At 32.9% G+C, this 14,979-nt stretch overlaps 1 protein-coding gene across 1 annotated transcript; it reads right to left on the bottom strand.

Annotated features, from left to right (window-relative positions):
• Positions 1-512: 512 nt before the first annotated feature.
• Positions 513-1,061, bottom strand: LOC108320194 (uncharacterized). The gene has a single exon (XM_017551548.1). It carries the CDS (start codon positions 1,059-1,061, stop codon positions 513-515), a length of 549 nt encoding a protein of 182 aa, XP_017407037.1.
• Between the last annotated feature and the right edge of the window lie 13,918 nt (positions 1,062-14,979).

Below are 14,979 nucleotides of genomic sequence, written 5' to 3'. Positions count from 1 at the left end.
AAGTATCATAACATTGAATTTAATTGTTCTATCTGTATAACATGTTTTTATATCTAGCTCACCCTTGCATTGTTCTTGTTATGTGCTGTTTGGGTATGTTCCTTTGGCAATGATCATCTATTGGGATGGGAGCAGACGTTGCCAAAGAGATTCCCTTGGAGCAAGAGCTGGAGGTTGCTGATATTACGGAGTAGTCTTCTTAGAATTTCCTGATTGAACACTTGTAGTGTTTAATCCTTTCAACTGTTTAAGTTTGAATTTCCGTTTTCTTTTATTTCTGGATGACTGTAATTTCACATTTTATTACACGTCATACTCCGACTGTTCTCTATATTTGGATGTTAACGTCTTTAATATATAATATTGGCTATTATATATATGGGATGTTACATTACCTAACCAGAAACTTAAGATACAGAATTATTACCATATAAATTTAAACCCAGCTCAAACAGATTCTGTACTAGGATTTTGTGAATGTTTGAGACGTGGATTTTACAGTATACAGTGTTCTAGCGGCAACACAAGAAGCGGAAAAACTTCTTCAGAATCAAAAACGCAAGGCGACAGAAGAACCCCACACACAGCAAAACAGTAAACCCTCCCCAAAACCATGCATAAATTAAGGTGAGGAGTTGAACTGTTTCACCAAGAGGATCCAATATCATCAAAATGCAAATTGCATAGGCTCCTGCTGTACAAACTAGTGAGATGAACATGAGAATGGTGAGGAACCACATGATAAGCTTGTTTCGAAGGGAAACTACACAGATGAGTAATATGATTGTGCTGAGAGATGCCGTGAAAGATATGGTACATAACAGCATGAATATCACAAATTTTCGCCTTTGGTTGCTTTCGCCAAAGGCCAAAACTGAAGTACCTGCGTGACATGTTGTATTATGTTCACAACCTTGTTCTTCATGAGAGGTAGATTGCCAGACACCCCCTGGAGGGTTTATGGCAATTTGGAAACTCATTGTTGCAAGAACAGTGGCCACAATCATTAGAGACCCTCTTCTCTCTTCCATCCAATTATGTCTTCCTTTTCCAGTCACCATGCTCGTTGGTAGTGACACTCCATCCATTCTTCAAATATTTTATCTAAGAAGATTTTATCAGATAGGATAAAAAGGAGCATCCATTTTTTTTTCCTTCACACTTCCATATATACTTGGAGAAATATAATTTCTGCGAAAATTCCTGGAACTATCTAAGAGCGCGTCTTCTTTGACTTTCATTTTAATATCTTTTATTAAGTTTTGAAATATGACCACTTGGGCAAGACAGACATGCAGTGTCACCTTTCACTGTTTGTGATTCATGGACTCTCGTTCACCAGGTTAGATATTTTAAATACTTTAACTTTATATAACAGGGTGCTTGACGGATAATGACCATTTGATTAAAAGAGATCAAACAATGTTAACTCATAATACTGTGTTGAAAAACTACATATTGGAAATTTGAGGAAAGTTGAAAGATTTAGATTTCATAAAAATAAGATGAATATTATATAAATAAAAAATTAATTTTTTATTGTTTTAAGTTTTTAGACTGAGAGTCATATTTTGATCTCTCATATAAATTTATTTATGTCTCGTTAATATCAAATTTTTCGAGTATATTTTTTGAAAAATTTAATAGTAATATAAAAATGAGTTTCATCGTAAAGATAAAAAAAATGACCACTTCTAAAATATTTAGTTAGAAGGAAAGGTATTTCAAAATTGAATCATTATTGATGGAAACAGTAATTTCGAGGAGATCAAGTCGTTCCTGTAAGAACAAATAGTGTCAACATCTAGCATAATTCAAAATAAAGTAAAATATTTAATCACCTTTTTTCCCTCTCAATTTGTCACTTTCTTTTTCAATCTGATCGCGTATTTTGTTAAGGAACATTAACAATTTTTATTTTTAATAATTTTTTGATAATAAATTATTGTTATTATTTTATTATTTTGTATATTTAAAACATAACAATCACAAGTTAATATTATTAAAAAAAAACATTTTTCTTTTGTTAAATTCTAAACAGTATACATTAACATTTCTATGACAATTTTAAATAGCTATTGTATTAGAAATAGTTTTCAATAATAATAATCACTGATTTTCCTTTTTTTCACTATGCTGATAATTTATCTATGCTTATACATAAACACACCCATATATATATATATATATATATATATATATATATATATATATATCGATTATATAACTTTTCGAAACCATTTTTAGTGTATGCAGTTTTATCCTTATTATGAAAATGTTGCCACAACTATTATTTTATTGTGGTAAATGTTGCAGTTACATAATAAAAATCAGCATACAGAATTATTGAGATTATTGTAGCCACCAAAATCAGCATCTCCCTCATGTCCTTCAACCAAATTTGATAAGAAAAATGGTTTTGTAGAACCACTTGTAGGAGGAATCGTGGAAGGGGAAAACAAAAGGATTTGGGTGGGAGAGAAAAGAAGAAATTGTGTACAGAATAACAACAAGGAGCATTATGTTTCTGGCAATTTGGAAACTCATTGTTGCAATTGTGGGGTAAACTTATGAGTAGTTGGAAGTTGTTATATTAATTATAATTAATATATGTAGTTGAAGGACCATATGAAACAATCTATAAATAGTTCATATACTAGTCAATGGAATAGGAATAACTGTGGCCACCACCAGTAGAGACCGTCTGCGAAATTTCCTGTGTAGAGAATTCTGGGTTTGGTTCTACGTGATTGGAGAGTTGCGTTTTGTTACGTAAAATTGCAGAAGGTATTAAATTGAAGAGCATGTGAACCAGATAAACAACTAATTTAATCGAATGTTGTAGTGGATATGCTAATTGAGGATTAGCATTATTAATCTAATAGTTGACAATAACGAAGGATTGTTTTCTAGACTTGAACAAGTTAAAATTGTTCAAATTATTCCGAGTTCTATAAACACGGTGATAGGATGATTAATTTTTGGTAGAAGGAACATTGAATTTGATGAATATTAGAAAAGGGTTTTCATTGGAGTTCATGATTGAATTGCCTAAGCCGGCAAGAGTTAAAAACAACCTTTGCACTGTCGTGTGTAGTAGCTTTCCTCAGAATAAGTCAGAGCTACCAAGACCCTGTAGATAACCATACTAAACCTATTTCATTCAATTTTTGAGATTGCTAAATCAAACAACAGTCTTGACAGAAAAAAAGGACGTCGCGTTTGAAAGAAAACAGCAGTTACGAAGAGATCAACTCGTACCTCTACCAACAAATAGTGTCAACATTTAGCATAATTACAAATAAAGTAAAATACTGAATCACATTTTGTTACTCTCAATTTGTCACTTTCTTAGAACTTTATCTTTCGTCGTATTTCTGTTAAATTCTAAACAATATATATTAACAATGTATGACAATGTTAAATAGCTATTGAATGTATATATTTAGAAATAGTCGCTTTCAATAATGATAATTACTAAGCTTCCTTTATTTCATTATGCTATTATCTCTCTCTTGCCGATTATATCGTTTTTCGAAACCATTTTTAGAGTATACAGTTTTATCAGCCTTGTTATGAAAATGTTGCCACAACTATAATGTTATTGTGGTAAACGTTGCAGTAACTATTTTTTTACATAATAAAAATATGAATAATTAATCAACTATTGTTGTACCTGTCTTTGTACCAGTGCATGAAAAACTAGAGAAAGAGCAATGAAAATCATGAAGATCAATCCAGCAGGGAAGGGTTAGTAGTATAAATTATGGTCATTTGGTTTTGAATGTCTCGGAGCATGTGAATGACTGTATTTGACCCTTCGATGCTGAAGATAAAGAAGATCAAGGCATCATCATTGCAGATGACAATGATCCGCTAGTGGTATCTTCGACTCCGGCAATGCATTATCTCAACCCTCCAAATCCTGCAAAGTTTCTTTACATCAACAAAAAGGAAGCTCCTGTTTTGAGAGTGGAAAGAGGGGTGTCAGTCAAGTTTTCCATCCAAGCTGGGCATGATGTTGCTCTTTATATTACTTCAGATCCGCTTGGTGGAAATGCAGCAACCAAGGAATACAACACAAGTGGTGTTTCTAAAAATAGAAATCAAACCTGACAAAATTTTAAATAGGAAGCCAACAATGGAATCTTTTGTGCCCCTGAGTGAGTAGAAATAGTTTTCGAGAAGAGAGAGAAATAGGGGGTAGAGTGACTGAGAGATAGATGGATAAGTGGTTCCACCTATATAATCTAGCTTCTTCTAATGTTTTTTCCTTGCATATAATATATATTATTATTTATGAATAATAATAGTAATAATAGCTTTTTAAAAGTGAGGAACAATATGCAGAGTCTACGATGCAGAAGTGGAGAGGAAAGAGAAAATAAATTAAAAAGTTTGTGTATATTTAGCGAAAAGGACACGTTGACATAAAATTGAGAATCAATTTAACTTTTAAAAGGAGAGACACAATTGCGAAAATTTAACAAAACTAGATTATTAAACCTAATAATTACTAAGCTTCCTTTTTTTTTTTACTATGTGCTTATACATAAACACACCCATATATATATATATATATATATATATATATATATATATATATATATATATATATATATATATATATATATATATATATATGGTTTAAATTCTCATTTAGTTCTCATATTTGTGTGTCAATTTCAAGTGGGTCATTGTTTTTTTTTTTCGATTTCAATCGAGTTCATAAACTTGTTAAAATGAGTCAATTAAGCTATCATCGTTAATTTATCAGTAACGCCGTTTGCTTATGATGACGTGGTACACAGAAAATTAACTAAGTTATAATGATTTAAATATGTGGATAACCCAGCAGAAACACGTGGTACAGAGAGAATCACGTGCTAACCCAGCAAAAACAGAGAGAGATGAGTAACCCAGCAGCGCCATCCTCCATTCTTTTCGTGCCTCCCAACAGCGTAGCCTCTCAGCGGGGCAGAAGGTGAAGGATGAATCTTGATAAAGATATGGTCGAACGGTAGTTCCCCATTACCATCTTCTTCACAGCAAGAGTGAATGAAATAAGAACATCTTTACGAGCTTGCTGCCAATGGTGGAATAAAAAATTCATTGGAGAGAGAATTGGGGGATAGAGGAAGCAGAATGGAAAGACAGAGGGAATATGTGTGTGGTTATATCTTCAATAATATTATTGAGTTTGCTATTTATATTCTGAAGAGATTCTGAATTGGAAATGGTGGCCTCAATTATTTGTTCTATGGGATAACCATTCCTCTGCAAGCATCTGAGACCCTTTTCATATATCTCACACAAAAATCATAATAAAGAATCAATTTTCTAAATTGTTCTTATAATGGAACTTGCTATAGTTCCAGTTGATTCAAGTTTAAAAGATAATCAAACCCTATATGAAGAGTGGTTTAATTATGCAGATGCAGGTTCGTTTGAACAACTTTTTTTTTATCTTTGTTAATTACATTCTTTAGTGATTAATATAAATTTGCAAAATAATTAAATTTTGAATTATTTTAAAACTGTTTCTATTAATAAAGTTGTGTGATTGTTTTGTGGAAAAATAAAGTTGTTCTTCTGTTAATAATGAAATTTGTATGTATTCAGATGGGGATTATCAACTATGAATTATCAATTGATGTTGGAATGCCCTGTAACAAATTTGAGCTCTGATTTGAAGAAAAATTTGATAGCTGAATGTTTCCAAGTGTGTTTAAGGAGTTGTTGATGTTTTGACTGAATTCCTCACATGTTCAATCCAGTTGGTGAATTCAGCCTATTGAAAATTCGAGAAGATGCGTATGATAGTAATGTAGTGTTTGAGATCCTTCCAGAACCAGAAGCGGTGCAAAAGTCTCCAAATCCATCGATTGAATCCAGAAGCGGTGCATATGATCAGAAGACTTTTGTTCACCCCATTTGCTTAACCTAACTTCCATCACCTTAGGCCCACCTTCATAATCAACCCAAGCATTCAACTTTTCGCCATTATTGAGAACCAACAACGATGAAGACAAGGGGCTCGGGGACACGGAGGAGACCAGAGGAAGAAAGGGAGGGATTGGTGAGGCGCACGTGGAACACTTTGCTGGCGAGATCCAACTGAGAAATCTTTTCGGCAGTCGAGCTCAGTGGGTACCGGAGGTGAAAAGGCGGCAACCAGTTGGGCGATTAGGGTTTCAACTCACTTTTCACAATCTCTGCTTCTTGTTTCAGTCTTGGGTAAGGATAAATATAAAAATTTTAAACATCTACATGGAATTATTATTGGACAACAAATCACTAATTTAATTTAATACATAATGCCACGTCATAAAAAAAAATTACAGCTCAACATCTGTTAAACGCCCTATGTACAAACTTAACGGAGAGGGCTTAATTGAATCAATTTTTCAAATGTTTGGACTCAATTGGCTCATTTTTACAAGTTTATGGACCCGATTGAGACCGAAAAAAAGCGATGGCCCACTTGAGATTGACACACAAATACGAAGACCGAACGAGGGTTTAAACATATATATATATATATATATATATATATATATATATATATATATATATATATATATATATATATATATATATATATATATATATATATATATATGGGGTTTGCTAACTTGCATATACCTGTTTTTCAGTTGGTACATTTTAGCAATGTGTACCAGATTTTAGTAGACAAAAGTATCCTAATATACCATGGATTCTAAGTTATATGGTTAAGGGTATTTTTATAATTTTCATTCTCAAAACTAAAAGCAAAAAAAAAACCCAAACGATTGCTCACCTCCTCGTTCCTCTCAACCCTTTCTCTTTCATCTCTTTCACTCCAACATTTTCTCTGTCATCTTTATGCTAGTCCCAATTGAAAAAATTAGAAACATTCACCTAACCCTAATCTACCTTCCTCACTTATCCAATTTGTTTTGTCTCTCATCTCCATATTTTTCCCCACCCACACACAACAACCTGCGACACCGCAATGTGTTGCTCTTGCTCTGATCATTCATTTGTTTTCCAGTTTAATAACAAAATAATTGATGATGTTGATGTTGATTTTTGATTGGAGAGATGTGTTATATATTTTCCCTTCTGATTATTATTAAATTTCGTTTTTAAATTTTGTTGTGTTACAAACTCTCCCGCACACCATCATCAATAAACCAAGATCAAAATCAAACAAAGTTTAGCCAATTAAAAATTAAGTCAAAAGAATGTAATGGTAAATAAAATTTTTAACTTCACAAATAACAGAAACAAATTGGACAAGTGAGGAAGGTAGATTAGAGTTAAACGAGTGTTTATGATTTTTTTTCAATTGGAACTAGCATAGGGATGACAAAGAAAATGTTGGAGTGAGAGAGATGAAAGAGAAATGGTTGAGAGAAATGAGGGAGGTAAACAATGGTTTGAGTTTTTTTTTTTAGTTTTGAGAATGAAAATTATTAAAATACTCTTAACCTTGTAACTTAGAATCCATGATATATTAGGATATTCCTAAACATATGCATCTTATTATAACTTTCCATGGCAAAACTACAAGCTAAGAAAGCAACCTTACTATCAGAATTAAAAACATCGAGCAGAACATCAGCAATTCTGAATTTCCTACGCTTAATGCAAAATTTAATCAAGCTAGAGCAAGTAGCCCTATGAGGCAACGCATGGTAAACCTGAAAGTCTTCTGAAACTGATAAAATCAAATCCCATTCCTTCAAACTCATCAAGTACCTGATCACATACCTTAGTGTTGATTTGTTAGGCCTAAACTCTGGCCTCTCTTTCAACCTTTGGTAGTAGTCAAACGCAAGTTCCCTTGTTTTTGGATCCTCAAACAACCCACATAAAAACTCGTTCAAGTTTGATAATGCTAAATTTTACCATTATTTAAGTATCATTTTAGTAGCAAAATCAACTCCTTTCTAACTTATAACTTGTTAAATCCTCTTCTTTTGCCTTGTTTTCTAAATAATTGTGTTTTTGGCTACTTTGATGTACTTTCATCAATAATCCCTTATTTTGTAGCTAAAAATGAGCTTGGAAGAGTCTCCAACCATGTATAGAGCAAACCAAAGCAAGCACATGCAGAAACGCTCGTCGCCAGAGAGAACGCTCGTCCTCGTCCAGAAAAAGACAAGATAGGACGCTCGTCCAGAAGGCAGAAGAGGGGACGCTCGTCCAGAGTGGAAGCACGAGCGGACGCTCGTCCAGAAGGCAGAAGTGGACGCTCGTCCAGCCAGGCAGAAGAGGACGCTCGTCCTGAGAGATGCGCAATGGACGCTCGTCCAGCGAAAAAACGAGAGGACGCTCGTCCATGCAGAACAGAGGACGCTCGTCCAGGGAGAGAAGAGGCGCTCATCCAGAGAGGCGCTCAGTGAACGCTCGGTAGCGAGAAGTGGACGCTCGTCCACTTTCAGGACGCTCGTCCACTTTCAGCTTTTCCAGAGAGTTTCACGCCCGGGCGTGAGAAATGGGGCGCCCGGGCGTGACTTTCAAGAGAGTCTCGCGCCCGGGCGCGAAACAGAAAGGGCGCTGGGCGCGACTTTTTCTGATGTGCTGATGTGTCTATTTAACCCTAAAACGCGAAGGGGTTACGGTCTTTGGTTCTTTGGAGGCACAATTCACTTAGAGGAGAGCTTGGAGGGTTGCTAGGGTTCATGGGAACACTCCCTTCTTCCTCTTGGGTTCTTCATCTTCTTCCATGGCCATTTTGTAAGCTTAAAGGCTCTCCATGGAAATGGAGAGCCAAACCCATCTTGTTGGGGTTAGTTGTAGTCATTGAATTCTTGTGTAATTGTTGAATGATTTGAATATATATATGCCTTTTCTATCAATTGCTAGTATTCTTGTTTCCGATCTTAAAGCTTGCATGTAATGGGGACGTTCATGACTTGATTTTGGGGTTTTATGGATTATGGGGACGTAAGATGAAACCCAGAACTGAAATAGGAGTCCTTGTGGTTCATTGATTCTAGGGATGGAAGATGATTCACATGTTGTCTTAGATCCCAACTCTTTAATGCGGGCTTTGCTTGTTAGATTGTCCAAGGGATTGGAGTTTGATAAGGAAAACCTAGGCTCTTTCACCTAAGGGATTAGGGCTAGAGTGTTTTAGTGGATTGACTTTAGTAAATTGATAGAGAGGAGATGAAATTGGTTTTACACAAGAGTGCATTGGTGAAAACTGACCTTAGCAATGTCATTTCATATCATTTCTAGTCTTTTCCATTTCTAAATGCCTTCAATACCAAATTCCAACCTTGTAATTATGTATGAATTTATCTTTCTGCACTTGTTTGTAAATTGATGTTATGTTCTTGAGTCTATATGAGTTGTTAATCGCACAATTTTCTAGTATTACGAGTCTCTTGGGAAAACGATACCCGGTCTTACCGGTTTATTACTTGAAACGATTCGGTGCACTTGCCGAAATCGAGCCCTACAAGTTTTTGGACTATCAAGTTTTTGGCGCCGCTGCCGGGGATTTGGGGATTGAACCCGAGTCCTAGCAACGGCTAACAAAGTTCTCAGCTTCTGGCTTGGAATATTGTTGAACCAAATGCAGCTGCCTTATCTCCTGTTTTAGTGGCACAGGCTCTGTTTCAGAATTAACTATATAGTTTGATCATTCATTATTACTTTGGGTCTGTTTTACTGTTAATGTTTGTGGATTACTAGTTCATGACAACGAATTTGGCCCCACCTTTACCATTTTTTGAACTTTTTTCATTAACTTTTTGTGGCAAAGTCTTCTTTCAGACTGAGTGCTATACTATTCACAGATTCTCAGTACCCAGAGATTAAGATGTCCTTTTTTTAATTAACCTGTCTCTTTCCTGCAAATTTAATGTCTCTAACTCTGTAGGTGTAGCCTTTTATATATGTGTGTGTATAGCTGAATTAAAGTGAAAAAGGTACACCAACCAAGTAGCTTTTGTATTGGTTGCTACACCAATCAATCACCCAGAATATATAAATATATATGCATCACATTCTGCAGCAGTCCAATGCCCTGTTTTTTTTTGCCCTTCGAAAATTACCGAAGGCTTTTGGCCCTCGGTAATTACCGAAAGGCGAAAACCCTCGGTAAATGTTAGCGACAAGGGATTTACCGAGGGCTCTTTGGCCGTCGATAAGCCTTCGGTAATTACCTTTTATCGACGATTTTGGGCTGTTTCCGAGGGCTTCTGACCTTCGATAATGCCCTTCTTTTTTGTAGTGGCTGTCGAGCTGATTCGACGGAAATGTTGGACTAACTTGTCAAACTGTCAGACTTAACAGATTAAATTGGTAAAACATTAATCTATAACTTGCTTTTTTTTGTCGGAGTGACGAGTTTATCTACCAAACTTAACCCTTTTTTACCACATTTCTAAATGATTCCATGTTGAGTATTTTGGTAATACAAGGTTGTAGGGAGGCCTAGCTGGAAAAGGTGACTGCCGAGTTTTGAGACGACCAACGTGAGGGATGAAACAAAGTCCATTGGTAGCAAAATCTTTACGGGTGATTCATTCAACTCTTAGTCAAGTCAATTACAAATATAAAAATTGCCACTTCGCCAATTATTAATTTTCTTCCGCACACGATACCAAAACTTTTCGAATCCATTTTACTTTACTATACTATATAAAAAAAGCATTCATCAATCCATATACTGCGAAAACTGAAAAATTTACCATTCTTGCAAGAAAATATTAGAATGAATAAATGGTAAAAATAACTTTTAAAATTATGTAAGATATCCATGAAAAAGATGATTTCAACCTTTTATTTTTTACAATATAATAAAAATCATGTTTGGTGTATATAACTTTGTTTTATATATATATATATATATATATATATATATATATATATATATATATATATATATATATATATATATATATATATATATATATATATATATATATATATATATATATATATATATATAGTTTTTATTAAAATTGTATTTAATAAAACTATTTTATTTATTTTCTTATTGAACTCATACCTAATTAATAAATTGTAATTATTTTTCCCAAACATAATAACTTTAATATATAAAAAAAATATGTATATTAAATATGACTTTTATATTTGTTTTAAAATAAAAGAGGTTGAATTACTTGTGAATATTAAATATGACTTTTATATTTGTCATTATCAATATGTATATTGATAATGACTTTTATATTTGTTTTAAAATTGAAGTGAACTTCTCATAAATAACTTATCCACTTTAAAAGTTTCCAATAATTTATCTATTTTATAATTATTTTTTCTCGACAAAATTATACTAGTACGAAAATTTGGAATTTAAATTTTTAGTATCATCTTTTTATTATGTTTTCAAATAAATATTTTAAAAATCTTTGCAATATATCGACATATATAATGTATTTGGAAGATCAGTAAAAAAAAACACCAAAAAAATCCATTAAACTAAAACATTATCGGAATAAAATCTACCATACATAAAATTACTAATTTAGCTCTCTACCAGATTCCCTCCATATCAATCCCTAAACTGAAACTTAGATATCCAAAACATTATCACCAGAAATTTAAACCCAGCTCAAACAGATCCTGTACTAGGTTTTGTGAATGTTTGAGACGTGGATTCTACAGTATACAATCTTCTAGCGGCAACACAAGAAGCAGAAAAACTTCTTCAGAAACAAACGACAGAAGAAAAACACACACACCATAACAGTAAACCCTACCCAAAACCATGCATAAATTGTGGCTGCGAGTCGAATATCTTTACCAAGAGGAATGAGTATCATCCAAATGCAAATTGCGTAGGCTCCTGCTGTGCAAACTAGTGAGATGAACATGAGAATGGTGAGGAACCACATGATAAGCTTGTTACTAAGGGAAGCTACACAGATGAGTAATATGATTGTGATGAGAGATGCTGTGAAAGATATGGTACATAACAACATGAATATCTCAAATTTTCCCGTTTGGTTGCTGTCCCCAAAGGCCAAAACTGAAGTACCTGCGTGACATGTTGTATTATGTTTACAACCTTGTTCTTCATGTGAGGTAGATTGCCAGACACCCCCTGGAGGGTTTATGGCAATTTGGAAACTCATTGTTGCAAGAACAGTTGCCACAATCATTAGAGACCCTCTTCTCTCTTCCATCCAATTATTCCTTCCTTTTCCAGTCACCATGCTCGTTGGTAGTGACACTCCATCCATTCTTCAAATATTTTATCTCAAAATATTTAATCAGATGGGAATAAAAAGGAGCATTCATTTCTTTCATTCACACTTCCATATTTATAGTTGGAGCAAAGCCTGGTCATAGGTTCAGAAAATATACTTTCTGGGAAATTTCCTGTGCATGGAGTATACTTTCTTCGAACTATGCTTACCTAAGAGCCCATCGTCTTTGACTGTCGTTGTATATGATTTCTTAGGTTTTAAAATATGACCACTTGGGCAAGACAGACATACAGTGTCACCTTCACTGTTTGTGATGGATGGTTAGATATTTTAAATAACAGGGTGCTTTACGGATAATGACCATTTGATTTATAGGGATCAAAACAATGTTAACTCATAATACTGTGTTGAAAAACTATGAATATTGTATAAATAAAAAAAATTATAAATTTAATGTTTTAAGTGTTTAGTCTGAGAGTCATATTTTGATGTCTTATATAAATTTATTTTTGTCCCATTAATATCAAATTTTTATAGTGTTTTTTTTCCTAGAAATTTAATAGTAAAATAAAAATCAGGTTCATTGGTAAAAAAAATGACCACTACTAAATAATTTAGTTAGAAAGAAAGGTATTTCAATATTGAATCATTATTGAGGGAAGCGGTAATTACGAGTAGGTGAAGTCGTTCCTGTAAGAACAAATAGTGTCAATATTTAGCATAATTCCAAAAAAAAGTAAAATATTTAATCACCTTTTTTCCTCTCAATTTGTCACTTTCTCACGTATTTGTTAAATTCTAAACAGTATACATTAACATTTCTATGACAATTTTAAATAGCTATTGAATGTATATATTTAGAAATAGTCGTTGCTTACTATTTTTCACATATATATAAATATCGATTAGATGACTTCTCGAAACTATTTTTAGTGTATACAGTTTTATCCTTATTATGAAAATGTTGCGACAACTATTATTTTATTGTGGTAAATGTTGCAGTTACATAATAAAAAGCAGCATACAAATTGCGATTATTTTAGCCACCAAAATCAGCATCTCCCTCGTGTCCTTCAACCAAATTTGATAAGAAAAATGGCTTTGTAGAACCACTTGTAGGAGGAAAAGGAGGGAGAAATCGTGGAAGGGTAAAACAAAAGGATTCCGGTGGCTCCTAGGAGAGAAAAAGGAGAAATTGTGTATAGAATAATCACAAACAGCATTATGTTTATGGCAATTTGGAAACTCTTTGTTGCAATTGTGGAGTATTCTTCTGAATAGTTGTAAAGTGTTATATTAATTACCTCAAGTTGTAAAAGTTACAATTGGTTTTAGTAAGAATTAAGACATTCAATATAGTTAATTAATTATAATAACTATAATTAATGTACATAGTTGAAGGATCATGTAAAAGAATCTATAAATAATTCATATACTACTCAATGTAAGAAATAAAAGTATTAATATTAAAGAAAGACTTATGGTCAATAGGAATAAATAAAAGTGTTATAATATTAAAGAAAGACTTATGGTCAATAGGAATGACTGTGGCCACCACCATTAGAGACCGTCTTCTTTCTTTATGTCCAACTGTGTAAGATTCCATCCATTCTTCAAATATTTTATCCGATTATATTTTATCAAATGCCTTCACAGTTCACTTCCATTAATATATTTAAATATACTTGGAGAAAAGCCTGGTCATATATGTTGGGTGAGAAAATATATTTTCTGGGAAATTTCCTGTGTAGAGAAAGGAAAATATTTTTTAACAATTTTTTTACAGTAGTAATTTATGATTGGATTGTTTCAAATATACAAACCAATAAAATAATGACACTTTGTTTTAAAAAAAGTTATTAATATATAATGATCCGTACAGAAATCTGGGTTTGGTTCTACCTGATTGGAGAGTTGCGTTTTGTTATGTAAAATTGCAGAACGTATTAAATTGAAGAGGTGGAGGAAATAATAGAGAGCATGTAGTAATTTAATCGAATGTTGTAGTGGATATGCTAATTGAGGATTCGCAATTATTAATCTAATAGTTAAAATTGTTCAAATTATTCCGACTTCTATAAACACAATAATAGGATGATTAATTTTTGGTAGAAGAAACATTGAATTTGATGAATATTAGAAAGAAAAATGTTCTTTTAACATTTTTTTTTATAATTTTTTTCATAATGTATATGTGGTGATTTGTAATTTATTCGTTTTAAATTATTTTTTAAAATAAATTTAAACGAATTAATAAAGTAGTGAAACGTTATTAAAAAGTTGTTAACATAATAATGTAAGAAAAGGGTTTTTATTGGAGTTCATGATTGAATTGCCTAAGCCGGCAAGAGTAAAAACAACCTTTGCACTGTCGTGTTTAATGGCTTTCCTCAGAATAAGTTAGAGATACCTAAGAACCGTAGATAACCATACTAAACCTATTTCATTCAATTTTTGAGATTGCTAAATCAAACAACACAGAAAAAAAGGACGTCGCGTTTGAAAGAAAACAGCAGTTACGAAGAGATCAACTCGTCCCTCTAACAACAAGTAGTGTCAACATTTAGCATAATTACAAATTAAGTAAAATACTGAATCACATTTTTTTTCCTCTCAATTTGTCACTTTCTTAGAATTTTATCTTTCGTCGTATTTCTGTTAAATTCTAAACAATATATATTAACAATGTATGACAATGTTAAATAGCTATTGAATGTATATATTTAGAAATAGTCGCTTTCAATAATGATAATTACTAAGCTTCCTTTATTTCATTATGCTATTATCTCTCTCTTGCCGATTA

This window comes from Vigna angularis, chromosome 9 (genome assembly GCF_016808095.1).
Source record: "Vigna angularis cultivar LongXiaoDou No.4 chromosome 9, ASM1680809v1, whole genome shotgun sequence".
Taxonomy (NCBI): domain Eukaryota; kingdom Viridiplantae; phylum Streptophyta; class Magnoliopsida; order Fabales; family Fabaceae; genus Vigna; species Vigna angularis.
The sequence above is the reverse complement of the archived record's forward strand: the minus strand, read 5'-3'. Positions and strand labels throughout refer to the sequence as shown.